This window comes from Hippopotamus amphibius, chromosome 6 (genome assembly GCF_030028045.1).
Source record: "Hippopotamus amphibius kiboko isolate mHipAmp2 chromosome 6, mHipAmp2.hap2, whole genome shotgun sequence".
In the NCBI taxonomy this organism is placed as follows: Eukaryota; Metazoa; Chordata; class Mammalia; order Artiodactyla; family Hippopotamidae; genus Hippopotamus; species Hippopotamus amphibius.
This window is the reverse complement of record NC_080191.1, coordinates 8261682-8280295: the sequence shown is the minus strand read 5'-3', so window position 1 is coordinate 8280295 and position 18614 is coordinate 8261682. Positions and strand designations below refer to the sequence as shown.

Here is an 18614-nt window from a genome sequence, read left to right as displayed (position 1 = left end):
TCTCTGTGGATCCCTTAACTCTTTGAATCTCTGGTCCAGAAGATAAGGTTTTGAAACACCTTTTTAGTACAGCAACATGTGATCCAGCAACCACCCTTAACTAATTTTTTGTTGGCTTTTTAAAATTGTAGCTCAGTCCTACACTATTGTATACTTCTCTGTGAAATAGCTAATGATGTAAAGTTGTAGGCACCTTTTAATTTTCAGGGATAAATAATGAATCTAAAAAGTGAGCACAGCATTACAGATTAAACTTGCTTATTCCTAGCATGTATATACTCAACAAGAAGTGCGAGAACTTCTTGGCCGTCTGGATCTGGGAAATAGGACAAAGATGGGACAGAAAGGATCCTCCGGGTTATTTCGAGCTGTTTCAGCTTTCGGAGTTGTAGGTAAGAAACATGCCTCCCTCTTACGACCTCTTTTTTTTTTTTTCTACAAAGACTACTTGAAGATAGTTTGCAAGGCTTATATTTATATAGGTTTATAAACCTTTGTGACTTTGGTTTTTTAAAACTTAATCATCTATCAACCAGGTGTCAAACAGCCTTTATATAGCATCTGCTGTGTGCTTAGGACTGTGCTTAGTTTCATATAAGATATGCACAAATGTAGCGATGATTCGGACCTTTAAGGAGTCTGGCTCAATAAAAAAGCATAAAAGGAATAAAAAAGCACAAATTGACTTGGACTGTAAACATCAGCTGGAGAAACAGATACAGGTAAAACCAGATTTTAAATTAAGAGGAATTTCTCCCAAGGACGTGCTGCAGTGTAAAGTGTCATAACCCCCTTCTCTGAATGACAGCTGCTTTCTTACTCACTGAGAAACTTTGTTCTCTAAAATCACAGACTGTCAGAAACTTTGCTCTTTAAAATTGTGTCAGTAAGAGAAAACCTCCCCCTCTTGCCTGGATGATCTAAGTCATTTTGATGCAGAGAAGCAGCCTTGATTGACAGCTCAAATGCAGAGCTTCAGATAACGGGTTTCTGGACACAGCAATCTACAGCTCTGCAAACTTTATTGCTTTCAAGGAAATGAGACCTTGAGTCTGCTTCACAGTCCAGACTTGATGTTTCTCTCTTTACATATGGTTTTGCTTTGGTTTGAGCCTCTTCAGTTAAATTTTACCTAATCTCTTCCCCAAATCCTATTATAACGTCTTTATTCAAGAACAAATATAGGCATGGCCTTGGCCTTTAAGGAGCCTGTGGTCCGGCTTGTGGGGCGTGTGTGAGATGTCCCACAGTTCCTCTGGTGCGTTGTCCCGCATGGCCGTCTTTGCTGTACCTTGGGTTTGTCCTGGGAAGTCTAAGGATGATTGGACTAGGATGGGGGAGAAAATCCAGTGCACGTGTAACGACTCCAGGATTAGAATTAAGAGCCCAGCTGTGTAGTCAAGGTTAAATGGTACTGGAGATTGCATAAGAGGTAGATTACTTGTATGTGGAATGACCAGGAAAGATTTCCTGGAGAGACTCAGGCTGGGCCCTGGAAGACAAGCAAGATTTGGATGGATGTGGGGAAGGGAGGAGAGCGCTCCAGTAGGGGTGACAGCAGAGATGCGGGCACGAAGATGCCCATGGATCCTGGGGTGCTGGCAAGTAGTCGGGTGAGGCCAGATCACTTGGAGCCTTGGAAGCCAAGCAGAGGGCCGTTGTATCCCAGCTTCCCTGCTGGCAGAGCCTTATTTTGAGTCTTTTTTTTTTTTTTTTAACACTTGCAAAATTATCTCTCTGCTTCTTAAACCTGCTGGACTGTATGCAGTATTGACTGAGTGATTGGTGTCTATAGATGTTAACAAAATTAATATGGTCTGAACTACGCTGTATAGTTTCATATTCTTATGTTCGTTTTTCTGATTAGCACTTTCTATTTGGTGGCTCTATATTTGTTGAGACTTCAATTATGCATATTCTGCTATATTTGAAATTTGTTTTTCTCAGTGTGCTCTCAGAGCCCTTCATGTGTAATCCTTTTAGGTCCATTTTGTGTCTTAGGCAACTGCCAGGGAAGGTCCAGAGTGGTGGGTATGATTGGTGTCTTCTCCACAGGACTGGCATCTTCTCTGTACCTCTGCTCAGTCTTGATAAATCACTTGAGGTTTCTTGTTTAGTGGATAAGTATTTGTGGGCATGTGCGTGTCGGTGTATATCACGTGAGTTCATGTGTTTAAATTCCATACATTCCATATGTGTTAAATTCCACTTTGTTACTTATATGTTAAATCAAAGAAAAATACTGGAAGTAAAGCATGTCTTAAATACAGTAGGCTTAAGAACTTAATAGGTTAAACTCATTCCTTTAAATGCTGATACTTTATTACAACTTTTTAAAATGGGAATTTCCTAAGGTGTATGTAATCTTGAATGCCTCATTAGCCAGGGTTAATTATTCAAAATTGAACCTTCCTTGATGATTAAGTATAACGAATTGAAGATCAGTTATTGAACTGTTTAAAAATAGCTGTCCTTGGGTGTTCTGGAGTTGTATTGGGCAGTTTGTCCTTATGTTAAGTGGCCTATAGACGCTGCACTGTGTCGTTTTAATGGTACTTTCATCATTCATTATTCTGGGCATATTTGCTTTTAGCAATATTCCTTGTCTTGTTTTAAATCTATTGATAACTAAGCTTGTAAAACCAAAGCTTTATTTTAATAAATTGATAACCAAGTTTATAGCCAGATACTCATTTTATACACAAGTATTGATTAATAAACTTTGGGTGGGGGCTGAAGGTTTTTCCCTGTTTCTCTTTGGTGGCATTCTTAGATATTTTGGTAGCAATTTCTTTCTCAATTTGAGGCCTCTTTGAGACTGTCCTTGATGGTGAAGTCACTAAAAGACTGACCTGTCAATAAAAGGACACAGTAATGTACTAAGTAGGCATTTATTATTTTCATTGAAATGCACTTTATGTATTCTAGTTCAACCATGTAAATGAAGCTTAGAACCTTTGAAGAGTAAATAGGGAGTTAATAAAAGGCTATGATTTGTCTAGTACTACTTTAGAAATAAGGAGGGCTACTGAAATAGCAAAACACAAAATGCTTAGCATGGAAAAATGTTTAGTCTGGTTGTCAAAATAATACACATGTGACAGTTCACAATGGTTGTCTTCTGTTCTGTGACTGAAATGTTTTCTCTCTTGACTTTTTCAGCATGCTTAGTTTGTGGATAGTGTTTTTGCTGGGATGTTTTAGGCTGTTATCATGGTTAATTTAATTCACAATCTGTAAGAATCTAGAGCAGTGCTTCTCAACTGTCTGTAGTAAAGGACCAATTTTTTTTCTAGCAACGTGTCGCAGACCAGCACGGGCTCCTACTGTGCGTGACATGTCTTCCGCTGGGACTACATATGATTCATCACAGAAGTTCAGTGATACCCAAATTAGTCTTGCCTGTTGAAGGCAACTTCGTTGATCATGAACTCAGATGTTTCTAAACCTGTACTTTGAATTTGTTTACTTGTCTTTGCATGGGCTGGTAGCAAACGCTCACGGACCATCACCGGTCCCTAGACATGGACGGATCCTGTCCTGTAGCTACCTTTCCCATTTCTGACCTGCTCCATTGTTACTTGGCAGCCAGCAGGAGGTTTGGGAAACCACTGGATGGGATCATGAGCGTCCCCTGCAGAGTTGTTTTATCTGGTCCTGGGGCAGGTGGATGGAGTCGGCGGCTGGTGGTCTGTAGCCCTTACTACTCTCAGCTCTGTGACCATCCAGCCCCTTTGATAGATGTCCCTTTTCTGCCTGTGTCCCCTGTCAGAGGTTACTCTTTTAAGCTGCTGGTACACAGAAGGGGAGGGGTAGAATAAGTGCCCTTATAGCAGACTAAGTGATGGGCTTCATTGTTCTTTAAAGTAACACCCTTAGAAACGGATTGCAGAGCCAAGGTATAGGGAAAACAACGGTAAAGGGTGAGCCTCAGACTAGTAAGGGAACAATAGATTTGGTGTTAGAGAGTCCCTTTGGTCCCGTGTTGTGTTTGATACTCCTCTGCCAGAGTGCTGCTCTCCCCAAAGGCTTTTAAGATAATGACCAGCTGACATGTTGACCCCTCTTCAGGATACTGCCCTCTTTCCTGTTGGTGGGCTTGTGGGTCCTCTCCAGCCACCAGAACTCCACACCACTCCATCCTCTCTCACGGTCCTTTTTTATTTACTTTGCTTGGTGTCCATCTCAAATGACACAGTTGTCTCTGCTTAGAGAGAAATAATTTTTGCATGATGACTGTCATCTAGGCTTCTAGAAAGTACTCAGGGAAATTGGTCTGGGATCAGAAGTACATAGAATGGAGAGGAAAAAACTTGTTCCGGTTTTCAGTGTGTTAAAATGATGAATAGGCTGACTCTTGACAGAGGTCTGTGCCAAACTGAAGCCTTTTAATTGTTGGCTATATTTGATAGGAACCTTTTTTAAAAAGAGTGACATTTCCAGTTGGTATTAAAAAGGAAAAAGAAAATAATCTCATAATATGCTGAAAGCATTTATGCTGGTAGAAAATATTCTTTTGTGCAGTACATTTATTAAAATTATAAAGGGACATGTAGGATGAAATAAGTAGTCTAGAGCTGAAAACACAAAATTGAAATTCAGTTGGAATGCAGGTTGGGAGAAATTACAGATAGGGGTTTTTTTTGGTATAAAAAATATATAGCAAGAACAAAAGGGAGACTCATTCATCTTGGAAATATTTGTTACTAAACTCAATTAGATTCTCTTTCTGGGTGTTTTTATGCTGCTTCCAAGACCCTTACTTTTGTAGGTTTTAGCCTTCTAAAAGGACAACTGCTTCCTAACTTGCTTTTAAGGAGATTGACATGAGTTTTTTTTTCCTGTCGTATGTCCTTTAGCTTTAGGAGGGGAACTTTTGGCTAGTCTCCAAGGTGGGGCGGGGAGGAGCATACATAACATTTTTTAAAAATGTGTTTCGTGAATCTCTACAATAGACGTATTTTCACTGTTTTAATAGCAGTAGCCTGGTTCATAAAATCCTTGAGGTATCTTTCTCTTATATATCCTGGCTCATTTATGTTATGTTATTTACATTTATATTGAATTACTAATTTTCTTTTTTGTCAGCTAAGAATAAGAAGACACATACATTGGGTATTTGCTTCTTCTAGAGCAAGAATTTATAGCACCAAGATCCTAGCTCAGACTTGATAGACTGTCACACTCAGAGAGAGAGAGAGAAGGAGAGAGTGAGTGAGCATACCCACGTGTGCACATAAGAAAGTTTAGTTTTGAAAAATGGTTATGCTGTATGTAAGATCCTTGGTTGAGGTTTTCTTTCAGTACTTTGAATATGTTATCGCACAGCCTTCTGGCCTCCATTGGTTCTGACAGGAAGTCGGGTGTATGTGACTGTATCTGACTCATCCACTGAGTGAGCAGCGGTGATAGGGATCCAGTATTTGTGCTGGGGTAGAGCCTCCGTTCTGAGTAGGAGCTGGGTCAAAGAAAGGAGCCGCCCGTTTCAGATCTGCTTGCCTGAAACAGAGCGTCTGCAACACAGAGCTGGACGGGATGAGACATGCTGGTGGCCTGCACCTCCTGAGCAGAAACTAAGGCTCTAGACTGAGACCTAGGGAGGGAGAGGGGGTACTGTCTTTTTGGTGATGCCTGCCGGGAGTAGATATTCGGTCACACTGAATTGGGAGAAGGGTGTAGAAGGGAAACAAGTTACGGTTCAGATGCCACAGACTTGCTGTTCTTTCCAAGATCTCGTAGATTTTCTTGAATACGTGTTTCTCTGTATGCCATTAGGGGAATTTCCAGAAACTTTCAATGTTTTGCTTTGTTTTTATAATTTTTACCAGTTGTGGTTGTTTCACTGGGGAAAGGGTCTGCCAAGTGAGGAGCTTGGCCAGTTCAGAAGTGTTCCCCACCCCCTCCCCCAACCACCAAGAGTTTTAACTCCCAAAGCAAAAGTCCTGGGAGCCAGAACATTTTTAACCAAGACTGTATGGTAACTAGTGTGTTGCTGAGAACTTAGTGCTACTGAATATTAACACATATGGTCTTTCTTTAATCAGATTATTTAGAGCAGTATTTTTAAGTCAGAATAATTCTAAGACAACTAAAAATTTGTATGGCTGTAAATCATAGAGAGGAAAAGTAGGAAATGTGCCAAAAGTCTCTTGCCTTTTAAATATGTATCTAAAACCATTACAAAGTTTAGGAAATGTATTTGCTTTTTTTAAAAGAACTTTTATTGAGATATTTAACATACAATAAACTGCATATATTTAAAGTTTACAATGTGATATTCTTTTTCTTATTAGTAATGTATATATGGCAATCTCAATCTCCCGATTCATTCTCCCCCCACCCCCCACTTACCCCCCCTTGTGTCCATATGTTTGTTCTCTACATCTGTGTCTATTTCTGCCTTGCAAACGGGTTGATTTGTACCATTTTTATATAGTCCACATATATGTGTTAATATATGATATTTGTTTTTCCCTTTCTGACTCACTTCACTCTGTATGACAGTCTCTAGGTCCATCCATGTCTCTATAAATGTCCCAATTTCATTCCCTTGTGCAGCTGAGTAATATTCCATTGTATATATGTACCACACCTTCTTTATCCATTCATCAGAAACGTATTTATCTTTTTTTTGTTGTTGTTGTGTAGGTTTTGTCAGGTTTTTAGAAGGCTATTATATTGTGTTAATAACCAAAAGGAGGAAGATGGCAGATATTGGAGGTCATGCAATATATAAGGTTGAAGATACAAATATGATCTATATACCCAATGATTCTGTACGGATCACTCACCCTGATGAAGCTAGGTATGTACTGGTGGTAGCTGCTCTTTTTTAATCTGGTAGACCAATTAGAAAACAAAACGTAGTCAAAAGATTATAAATGTTCTGTTGAAGTGTAAAATACTGGCTCAGAATGCTACGCCTTTTGTTCAAGGGCTATTAAAAACCCTCCATCAAAACAGTTGATTTGGGCAAGAATCCACAGTGGCTGCTAAAACCATTAGGTGAGAGGTTACTATTGAGGAATGGATATTCACTCAGTCTCAGTATGCCACGCTCCATGACGATCTCTGTTATTTACCAAGAGAGAGAAATGACAGCCTCACTGAACCATATGATCAAACCTAGCATCGCCAAGAATGAGACAAAACTGACACCATTTGCCTCTTAACGTGAAGCAATGGGAAGGACACCCACTACCTGTGTAGTTTTCTTACTAAAAATATTTAACTTGAATCTAAGCTTGAGGAAATAATCAGACAAATTCATATTGTGGGACTTTCTGTGAGACCCTGGCCCGAACGCTTCAAAAATGTCAACGTCGTGAAACGCGGGAAGAGCCGGAGAGTTGTCCTAGATTTCAGAGTAGACACAGCGAAGTGCAACACTTGAATGTCTATTGGATCCTGGGTTAGAACATGTGCATGCATGTGTACAGGTGTGTACAGGTGTGCACAGATGTGCATGCGCACACACACACCCCTCCCCCCCATAAAGGACTTTACTGGGACAGTTTGTATATGGACTGTACACTGGGGGATATTGGACTGGTGTTAAATTTTGGGTGTATAATGATTTGTGGTTATTTAGGAGATTGTCCTTGTTCATAATAGATATAGAATAAAATATTTAGGACTGAGGTGTCATCATGTCTGCTCTTTACCTACCGTACATGGTTTAAAAAAATAAAATGTACTTGTGTATTTAAGGAGAGAATGTATGTATGTCTGTTTAAGGAGAAATATTCAACAGTGGATTCAGGGGAAGGACATACTGCTGTTCATTATACTATTTATTCCCCCAATTTTCCTAAGGATTTGAAACCTTTAAAAAGTTTTTTGGGGAGATTATTGGAACCTTGGGCATGTGGGGAAAGGCTATTAATAAATTAATAACTTGATAGAGAAAAGACTCAAATTGGTTAATTTTAATATTATAAAGGTTAAAATGGAACAAAGTTAGGCATGTTTCTAAGTTTTTAGGGAAGGTAACAGTTTAGATTTTAATTACACCCTGTACTTTTAGAGTGTTGTTCTAGATACATGAACCAAAGTTTAAAGGTGGTGTGGCTCTCTTGCTTAAGACCCTCTTACATAGTGGTTTTCTGGACCTTTGTGACATTGTCTTTGATGATATTTGGAAGTGGGGTAATTTAAAAAGTAATTTGTTTCAGATAAGGGTAAGTAGAATTTACCAGATAAAGTGGACTTTTGTCTTACACTAACCGAAGGAAAGTATATCATGTAGCTTACAGGCAGGCATAGCATATTGATTAAAAGAGAATCAGAGGGACTTCCTGGTGGCGCAGTAGTTAAGAATCTGCCTGCCAGTACAGGCGACGCGGGTTCGATCCCTGGTCCGGGAAGATCCCACGTTCTGTGGAGCAGCTGAGCCCAGGCGCCACAACTACTGAGCCTGCGCTCTAGAGCCCGCGAGCCATAGCTACAGAAGCCAACGAGCCTAGAGCCTGTGCTCCGCAACCAGAGAAACCACCACAGTGAGAAGCCTGCGCACTGCAACGAAGAGTAGCCCCCACTCGCCACAACTAGAAAAAGCCCGTGTGCAGCAAAGAAGACCCAACGCAGCCAAAAAATAAATAATCATCAGCATCATCTAGTAACACAATTGTAAAATGTTGTTTAAGCTGCTAAAAGGAAAGCTTTGGATGGAAATAAAGAATTACTATCAGAAAAGGAACTTCACATTAAAAAAATAAGTGAATCCGAGAGGAATCTGAAAAAATGATACAAATGAACTTATTTACAAAACAGAAGCAGACTCACAGACAGAGGAAACAAACCTGTGGTTACCAAAGTGGAAGGGGTGGGGTACATTAGGAATTTGGGATTAACAGATACACACCAGTATGTATAACATAGAACATCAACAAGGACCTACTGTACAGCACAGGGAACTCTACTCAGTATCTTGTAGTAACCTATAATGGAAAAGAATCTGAAAGAATATGTGTGTGTGTGTGTGTGTGTGTGTGTGTGTGTGTGTGTGTATATGTAACTGAATCACTTTGCTGTGTATCTGAAACATTGTAAATCAACTATACTTCAGCTATTTAAAAAAGTGAATCAGATAGACCAGTGCATATGAATCCAAGGCATGGGAAAAATTTGAAGAGATTTGTTATTTATAAGCCTCACTTTTATGACTCTTTAGCTGAGAATAGTAAAACAAATTATGTCGTTTTATATAGTGATTTGACTATCTTTAAAGAGTTAAATTATCTTTTTAATATTGTGTAGTAAATGGACATTATCCAGAATAAGATACAATTATATTAGTAGCTTGTTAGAGGTGTACTTATACTATTACTGGATAGGTAAACTTTTACCATACTTACAAAACTATGTAATCCAATAATGCATTCAAGTAAAAATATTTGGTGTAATATTAGGAAATAAAGTACTGTAAAGCATTTCATACAAAATGACAAGAGAGGTTACCCCTGTAATGCATGGTTGATCAACATTAGAAAATTTGCTAGAGCAATTCAGCACATTAAAATACTGTTGGTAAAAACTATGATTATCTTGAATTTGTTAAACATATTTGTAAAAAATATATTTGACAAATACCCATTTGTGATCAGTGTCTTTAAAAAGTTGAAATGAATATGAAAACACGTTAAAATTTATTAATCCTGAGTGGTAGATACATGGATGTTTTATTCTATACTTTGTTTTTTCAGTTTAAAAACTTTCCAACTTAAAATTATGGTGACCCACAAACATGTGTCTCGTTTTTGTTCCTCCACTCTCTCCAACCTCAAATAATTTCCAACGCATATTGTGAAAACAAGAATAGTATTTACTTCTGTCTTGCCCAAAGTCTGAGTGCCCTGTGTATGTAAGGACATGACTTTCCCTCTCTGGCATAATCAGTGATGAGGAATAGGTCAAACTGTGAAGGTAAGGGTCTCAAGCGACAATCAGGATACTTAGAAATCACTCCAGATGAAATCCCTTCAACAGCTATGAACTGACTTCCTCATTTTCAATGAGTGTGTTTACAAATATAAATGTATATATAAGTATATGTTAAGCTATGAAAAAATATTGGTATTGTATGAATGCAATATGCTTTGGGGTTTTTTTGGTCTTTTTTCCCCTGTTTTATTGAGATAAAACTGACAAACATTGCTGTATAAGTTGAAGGTGTTCAGCGTCATGGTTTGACATATATATTGTGAAATGCCTACAGCAATAGGTTAACATCTGTCATCCCATACAGATACAATAAAAAGAAAAAGAAAAAAATTTTTTTCCTTTGTGATAAGAACTCTTAGGATCTACTCTCTTAACTTTCATATATATCATATAGTGGTGACAACTGTAGTCATCTTGTTAACTATAGTCATCATTTTTTTTTTTAGATATCTACGAATATTTCAAAATGTGGACCTATCCAGCAATTTTTACTTTAGGTAAGTCTGAGCTTAGTTTTGCTCAAACTAAGGCTCTTAAATGTTTATATTATTTCCCATAGGGTAAAAACAGAATCGGAGGACACAGTAGTACTTCGATTATTCTTTTTTTTTTAAATAGCCAAAGTTTTTCATCTAAAATAATGTAAATACAAGTATTTCGTTCACTTAAAAATCTCATATTTGAAATTTTGAATGGATAAATTAAATGGTAATTATTCTAATTATAAAAATCATCTTTTAGTTAGGATTTTAAAGAAATATTCTTATTTTGTAATTTTGAATTACAAAAGTGATATTTGCATTCAGGCTATATACAGAGTTGTAACAGTTTCACAGTTTAATTTTCAGTTAACAATGTAGCAAAATTAGGTAAAAATAAATTCAAAACAGAAAGAACTGTTGCAATACCAACATACCACTGTTGGCATTGTAAATTAATAATTTTCCTGGAGAGGAATGTAGCATTAAGTATATATGAAGATGTATCTGAAGAAAATAAATCACGAGAGAAAATATTGATCCCTATTTGTAAAGAGACATTAATAGCTTCTCTATTTATGATCGCCCTAGCAAGTAAACCAGCTAACGCAGGGACAACGCAAATATTGATAATTGAAAAATAAGCAAGTAAATTATAGCAGAGCATCATGATAGAGTATTGATGTGACCACTATGTAGGCCAGGTAGATAGAATTTTCCCTGCAGCACAGTAATTTTCTATCATTTATAGTGTCCATACTAAATAAAGTAGAACGTAAAATAGCATGTAGCAATAAAGACTTGAGTCATAAGATTAGAAGAGGACCCAGAGTGTTGTAGCTATTGGTGTTACATACTGTTGGGATACTTTGCATTATTTTAAATTTATTTTTAAACCGTTAATATAGTTAAACCATTTATTTACCTACAAAATAAAGAAAAACGTGTACTATGTGGAGTGGATTATGTCTTCATTGATGTGAAACTAAAGAAAGTTAATTAATTTAGCAATAGTATAGTGAAGGGCTCCTAAAGAAATAATTTTTGCTTCCACAGATGTTTTTGAGAGTGTATTTCCATTGTCTTTGTCTCCATCATTTGCTTTTCAGTCTTTTCTGGCTTGCTGGATCTTGGTTCCTTAACCAGGGATCACACCCAAGCCCCCAGCAGTGGAAGTGTGGAGTCCTAACCACTGGACCGCCAGGGAATTCCCTCTTTTCAGCCATTATTGCTTAATTATGTTTATAGTCTCTGTGAGTTATTACTGAAGCTCGGTGGTAGTTAGAAATGGTCTTCTCCTGCTTCACATTTTTCAGCTTCGTCTGCATCCCCATATTGAGTTCTGATCAAGTGATTCCATAAGTAAAAATATGATGTTGAAGACTTTAAAAAAGGTTATACTACATTCTTAAGATTCAGCTAGAATAAAATAGGAAGACTTGATTTTTTACGTTTTTTTTTTTTTTCATTTTCTATTTTATTTTTTGTTTGTTTGTTTGTTTGGCACATGGGCTTAGTTGCTCCGTGGCATGTGGGATCTTCCTGGAGCAGGAAACGAACCTGTGTCCCCTGCATTGGCAGGCGGATTCTTAACCACTGCGCCACCTAGGAAGCCCAAGACTTGATTTTTAAAAGTAAAAGCCCGGGCTTCCTAGGTGGCTCAGTGGTTGAGAATCCGCCTGCCAATGCGGGGGACATGGGTTCGATCCCTGCTGCAGGAAGATCCCACATGCCACGGAGCGACTAAGCGTGTGCACCACAACTATTGAGCCCAAGTGCTGCAACTACTGAAGCCCACGCGCCTAGAGCTCATGCTCCGCAACAAGAGAAGCCACGGCAATGAAGAGCCTGAAGAGCCTGTGCACCACAGCAAAGAGTAGCCCCTACTCACTGCAACTAAAAAGAAAGCCAATAAAATAAATAAATTAATTAATTAAAAAAAAAAAAAAGTAAAAGCCCGGGGAGTCCAGGGAGGGAAGGAATATGGGGATATGTGTATAAATACAGCTGATTGACTTTGGTGTACCTCAAAAACTGGTACAAGAGTGTAAAGCAATTATATTCCAATAAAATAAAAGTAAAAGCCCAGCTTCTCTCCACCCCCCAGCTTATAGAGATATTATTGACATGTGTAAGGTGAAGTTGTATAATGTGATGATTAGATACATGTACATTTTGCAAAATGATTACCACAGTGAGATTAGTTAACACTTTCATCCTAGCACACAATTGTGATTTTGTGTGTGTGCATGTGTGTGTGCTGATAACATTTAAGATTTACTCACTTAACACATTTCAAGTATATAATTCAGTATTGTTGATTATAGTTACCATACTGTACGTTAGATACCCAGGTCTTACTTACCTTATGGCTAACAGTTCGTACCCTTTGACCAACATTTCTCCATTTCTGCCTGCCACTGGCAACTGCCATTCTACTCTTTCTATAAGTTCAGGTTTTTAAGATTCCACATATAAGAGAGAATAAAGAGCTTATTTCACTTAGTATAATGCCCTCCAGGTCCATCCATGTTATTGCAAAAGGCAGGATTTCCGTCTTTTTTATGGCCAAATAATACCTCATTTTATACACACACATACACACACACATTTTCTTTATCCATTCATCTGTTAATGGACTTGGGTTGTTTCCACGTCTTGGCTATTGTGATTAATTCTGCAGTGAGCATGGGGGTGCAGATATCTCTTTGAGATAGTGATCTCATTTCCTTTGGATATATACCCAGAAATGGGATTGCTGGATCATATGGTACTTCTATTTTTAATTTTTTGAGGAACCTCTTTTCTGTTCTCCATAGTGGCTGTACTAATGTACATTCCCACCAACAGTGCAAAGGGTTCTTTTTTCTCTAAGTCCTTGCCAACCCTTGCTGTTTCTTATTTGTTTGTTTGTTTTATAATAGCTGTTCTAAATGCTATGAAGTGATATAGTGGTTTTTTCCCCCACATCTTTATTGGAGTCTAATTGCTTTACAACGTTGTGTTAGTTTCTGCTGTACAACAAAGTGAATCAGCTATATGTGTACATATATCCCTACGTCCCCTCCCTCTTGAGCCTTCCTCCCAACCCCCCTATCCCACCCCTCTAGGTTGTCACAGAGCATCAAGTTGATCTCCCTGTGTCATGCAGCAGTTTCCCAGTAGCCATCCATTTTACATTTGGTAGTGTATGTACGTCCACACTAATCTCTCACTTTGTCCCAGCTTCCCCTTCCCCCATGTCCTCAAGTCCCTTCTCTACATCTCCATCTTTATTCCTGCCCTCCCACTAGGTTCGTCAGTACCATTTTTTTAGATTCCATATATATATGCATTAGCATACGGTATTTGTTTTTCTCTTTCTCACTTACTTCACTCTATATGACAGACTCTGGGTCTATCCACCTCACTACAAATAACTCAATTTCATTCTTTTTTATGGCTGAGTAATATTCCATTGTATGTATGTGCCACATCTTCTTTCTTCATTCATCTGTCAGTGGACATTTAGGTTGCTTCTATGTCCTGACTCTTGTAAATAGTGCTGCAATGATCATTGTGGTACATGTGTCTTTTTGAATTATAGTTTTCTCAGGGTATATGCCCATTTGTGGGATTGCTGGGTCATATGGTAGTTCCAGTTTTAGTTTTTTAAGGAGCCTTCATATTGTTCTCCATAGTGGCTGTACCAATTTACATTCCCACCAACAGTGCATGAGGGTTCCCTTTTCTCCACACCCTCTCCAGCATTTATTGTTTGTGGATTTTTTAATGATGGCCATTATGACCGGTGTGAGGTGATATCTCATAGTGTTTTTTGTTTGTTTGTTTGTTTTAAGCTCTTTATTGGAGTATAATTGCTTTACACTGTTGTGCCAGTTTCTGCAGTACAACAAAGTGAATCAGCTGTATCTATACATACATCCCCATATCCCCTCCCTCCCACAACTCCTTCCCACCTTCCCTATCCCACCCCTCCAAGTCACCACCGGTCATCTAGTTGATCTCCCTATGTTAGGCAACAGCTTCCCACTAGCTATCTATTTTACGTTTGGTAGTGTATGTGTGTCAGTGTTACGCTCTCACTTCCTCATAGTGTTTTTTATTTGCGTTTCCCTAATGTGAAGGTTTTTTTTTTGTTTTTTGTGTTGTTGTTGTTAATGTTTTTTCTTTTTATTATTATTATTTTTTTGGGAGTACACCAAGTTCAATCATCTGTTTTTATACACATAGCCTCGTATTCCCTCCCTCCCTTGACTCCTCCCCCACCCTCCCTCAAGTCCCCCCCACCCTCCCCATCCCAGTCCTCTAAGGCATCTTCCATCCTCGAGTTGGACTGCCTTTCTTATACAACAACTTCCCACTGGCTATCTATTTAACAGTTGGTACTATATATATGTCTGTGCTACTCTCTCACTTCGTCTCAGCTTCCCCTTCACCCCCCGCCCCCCCCAAACCTCGAGTTTTCCAGTCCATTCTCTGTATCTGCGTCCTTGTTCTTGTCACTGAGTTCATCAGTACCATTTTTAGATTCCGTATATGTGAGTTAGCATACAATATTTGTCTTTCTCTTTCTGACTTACTTCACTCTGTATGACAGACTCTAGGTCTGTCTACCTCATTACATATAGCTCCATCTCATCCCTTTTTATAGCTGAGTAATATTCCATTGTATATATATGCCACATCTTCTTTATCCATTCATCTGTTGATGGGCATTTAGGTTGCTTCCATGTCCTGGCTATTGTAAATAGTGCTGCAATGAACATTATGGTACATGTTTCTTTTGGGATTATGGTTTTCTTTGGGTATATGCCCAGAAGTGGGATAACTGAATCATATGGAAGTTCTATTTGTAGTTTTTTAGGGAACCTCCAAATTGTTTTCCATAGTGGCTATACCAACTTAAATTCCCACCAACAGTGCAGGAGAGTTCCCTTTTCTCCACACCCTCTCCAACTTTTATTGTTTCTAGATTTTTTGATGATGGCCATTCTGATCAGTGTGAGGTGATACCTCACTATGGCTTTGACTTGCATTTCTCTGAAGATGAGTGATGTTGAGCATCTTTTCATGTGTTTGTTGGCCATCTGTATGTCTTCTTTGGAGAAATGTCTATTTAGGTCTTCCGCCCATTTGTGGATTGGGTTATTTGCATTTTTGGTATTAAGCTTCATGAGCTGCTTGCATATTTTGGAGGTTAATCCTTTGTCCGTTGTTTCATAGGCAATTATTTTTTCCCATTCTGAGGGTTGCCTTCTAGTCTTGTTTATGGTTTCTTTTGCTGTGCAAAAGCTTTTAAGTTTCATGAGGTCCCATTTGTTTATTCTTGATTTTATTTCCATGATTCTAGGAGGTGTGTCCAAAAGGATCTTGCTTTGTTGGATGTCATAGAGTGTTCTGCCCATATTTTCCTCTAGGAGTTTTATAGTGTCTGGCCTTACATGTAGGTCTTTAATCCATTTTGAGTTTATTTTTGTGTATGGTGTTAGGAAGTGTTCTAATTTCATTCTTTTACATGTTGCTGTTGAATGTTCCCAGCACCACCTATTGAAGAGGCTGTCTTTTTTCCATTGTATATTCGTGCCTCCTTTGTCAAAGAGAAGGTGCCCATATGTGTTTGGGCTTACTTCTGAGTTCTCTATTCTGTTCCATTGATCTTCCTTTCTGTTTTTGTGCCAGTACCATACTGTCTTGATCACTATGGCCTTGTAGTATAGTTTGAAGTCAGGAAGCCTGATTCCACCAACTCCATTTTTCCTTCTCAAGATTGCTTTGGCTATTCGGGGTCTTTTGTGTTTCCATACAAATCATAAGATTTCTTGTTCTAGTTCTGTGAAAAATGCCATTGGTAATTTGATCGGGATTGCATTGAATCTGTAAATTGCTTTGGGTAGTACAGTCACTTTCACAATGTTGATTCTTCCAGTCCAGGAACATGGTATGTCCCTCCATCTGTTTGTGTCGTCTTTGATTTCTTTCATCGATGTCTTAAAGATTTCTGCATACAGATCTTTTGCCTCCTTAGGCAGGTTTATTCCTAGGTATTTTATTCTTTTGGTTGCAGTGGTGAATGGGAGAGTTTCCTTAATTTCTCTTTCTGCTCTTTCATTGTTAGTGTATAGGAATGCTAGAGATTTCTGTGCATTAATTTTGTATCCTGCTACTTTACTAAACTCATCAATTAGTGCTAGCAGTTTTCTGGTAGAGTCTTTAGGGTTTTCTATATATAATATCATGTCATCTGCAAAGAGTGACAATTTGACTTCTTCTTTTCCAATTTGGATTCCTTTAATTTCTTTTTCTTCTCTGATTGCTGTGGCTAACACTTCCAAAACTATGTTGAATAATAATGGTGAGAGTGGATACCCTTGTCTTGTTCCTGTTCTTAGAGGGAATTCTTCCAGTTTTTCCCCATTGAGAACAATGTTGGCTTTTGGTTTCTCATATATGGCTTTTATTATGTTGAGATAATTTCCTTCTATGCCCATTTTCTGGAGAGCTTTTATCATAAATGGATGTTGAATTTTGTCAAAAGCTTTTTCTGCATCTATTGAGATGATCATATGGTTTTTATCCTTCAATTTGTTGATATGATGTATCACGTTGATTGATTTGCATATATTGGAGAACCCTTGCATCCCAGGGATAAACCCCACTTGATCATGGTGTATGATTTTTTTAATGTGCTGTTGGATTCTGTTAGCTAGTATTTTGTTGAGGATTTTTGCATCTATATTCATCAGTGATATTGGTCTATAGTGTTCTTTTTTTGTGACATCTTTGCCTGGTTTTGGTATCAGGGTGATGGTGGCCTCGTAGAATGAGTTTGGGAGTGTTCCGCCTTCTGCAATATTTTGGAAGAGTTTGAGAAGGATAGGTGTTAGCTCTTCTCTAAATATTTGATAGAATTCGCCCGTGAATCCATCTGGTCCTGGGCTTTTGTGTGTTGGGAGATTTTTAATCACTGCCTCAATTTCTGTGCTTGTGATTGGTCTGTTCATAGTTTCTATTTCTTCCTGGTTCAGTCTTGGAAGATTGTATTTTTCTAAGAATGTATCCATTTCTTCCAGGTTATCCAATTTATTGGCATATAGTTGCTTGTAGTAGTCTCTCATGGTCTTTTGTATTTCTGAGGTGTCCGTTGTTACTTCTCCTTTTTCATTTCTAATTCTGTTGATTTGCATCTTCTCCCTTTTTTTCTTGATGAGTCTGGCTAATGGCTTATCATTTTTGTTAATCTTCTCAAAGAACCAGCTTTTAGTTTTATTAATTTTTGCTATTGCTTCCTTCCTTTCTTTTTCATTTATTTCTGCTCTGATCTTTATGATTTCTTTCCTTCTGCTCACTTTGGGGTTTCTTTGTTCTTCTTTTTCTAATTGTTTTAGGAGTAAGATTAGGTTGTTTATTCGATCATTTTCTTGTTTCTTAAGGTAGGACTGTATTGCTATAAACTTCCCTCTTAGAACTGCTTTTGCTGCGTCCCATACGTTTTGGGTTGTTGTGTTTTCATTGTCGTTTGTTTCTGGATATTTTTTGATTTCCTCTTTGATTTCTTTAGTGATTCCTTGGTTGTTTAAGAGTGAATTGTTTAGCCTCCATGTGTTTGTATTTTTTGCAGTTTTTTTCCTGTAATTGATATCTAGTCTCATGGCGTTGTGGTCTGAGAAGATGCTTGATATGATTTCAGTTTTCTTGAATTTGCTGAGGTTTGATTTGTGACCCAAGATGTGATCTATCCTGGAAAATGTTCCATGTGCACTTGAGAAGAAGGTGTATTCTGTCATTTTTGGATGGAATGTCCTATAAATATCCATTAAGTCGAGATGGTCTAATGCGTCATTTAAAGCTTGTGTGTCTTTATTTTCTGTTTGGATGATCTGTCCATTGATGTAAGTGGGGTCTTCAAGTCTCCCACTATTATTGTGTTCCTGTCGATGTCCCCTTTTATAGCTGTTAGCATTTGCCTTATGTATTGAGGTGCTCCTGTGTTGGGGGCATAGATATTTACCATTGTGATATGTTCTTCTTGGATGGATCCCTGTATCATTATGTAGTGTCCTTCCTTGTCTCTTTTAATAGTCTTTACTTTAAAGTCTAATTTGTCTGATATGAGTATTGCTACTCCAGCTTTCTTTTGACTTCCATTTGCATGGAATTCTTTTTCCATCCCTTTACTTTCAGTCTATATAT

General features: G+C 38.1%; 1 protein-coding gene across 1 annotated transcript in view; it reads left to right on the top strand.

Annotated features, from left to right (window-relative positions):
- The window catches only part of FIG4 (FIG4 phosphoinositide 5-phosphatase), a 135733-nt gene that overhangs the window by 25712 nt on the left and 91407 nt on the right, over nt 1-18614 (top strand). The window contains exons 3-5 of the mRNA XM_057739105.1: nt 269-392; nt 6649-6805; nt 10389-10439. Of these exons, the coding sequence (XP_057595088.1) occupies nt 269-392; nt 6649-6805; nt 10389-10439 (332 nt within the window). The remainder of the gene's footprint in view (nt 1-268; nt 393-6648; nt 6806-10388; nt 10440-18614) is intronic.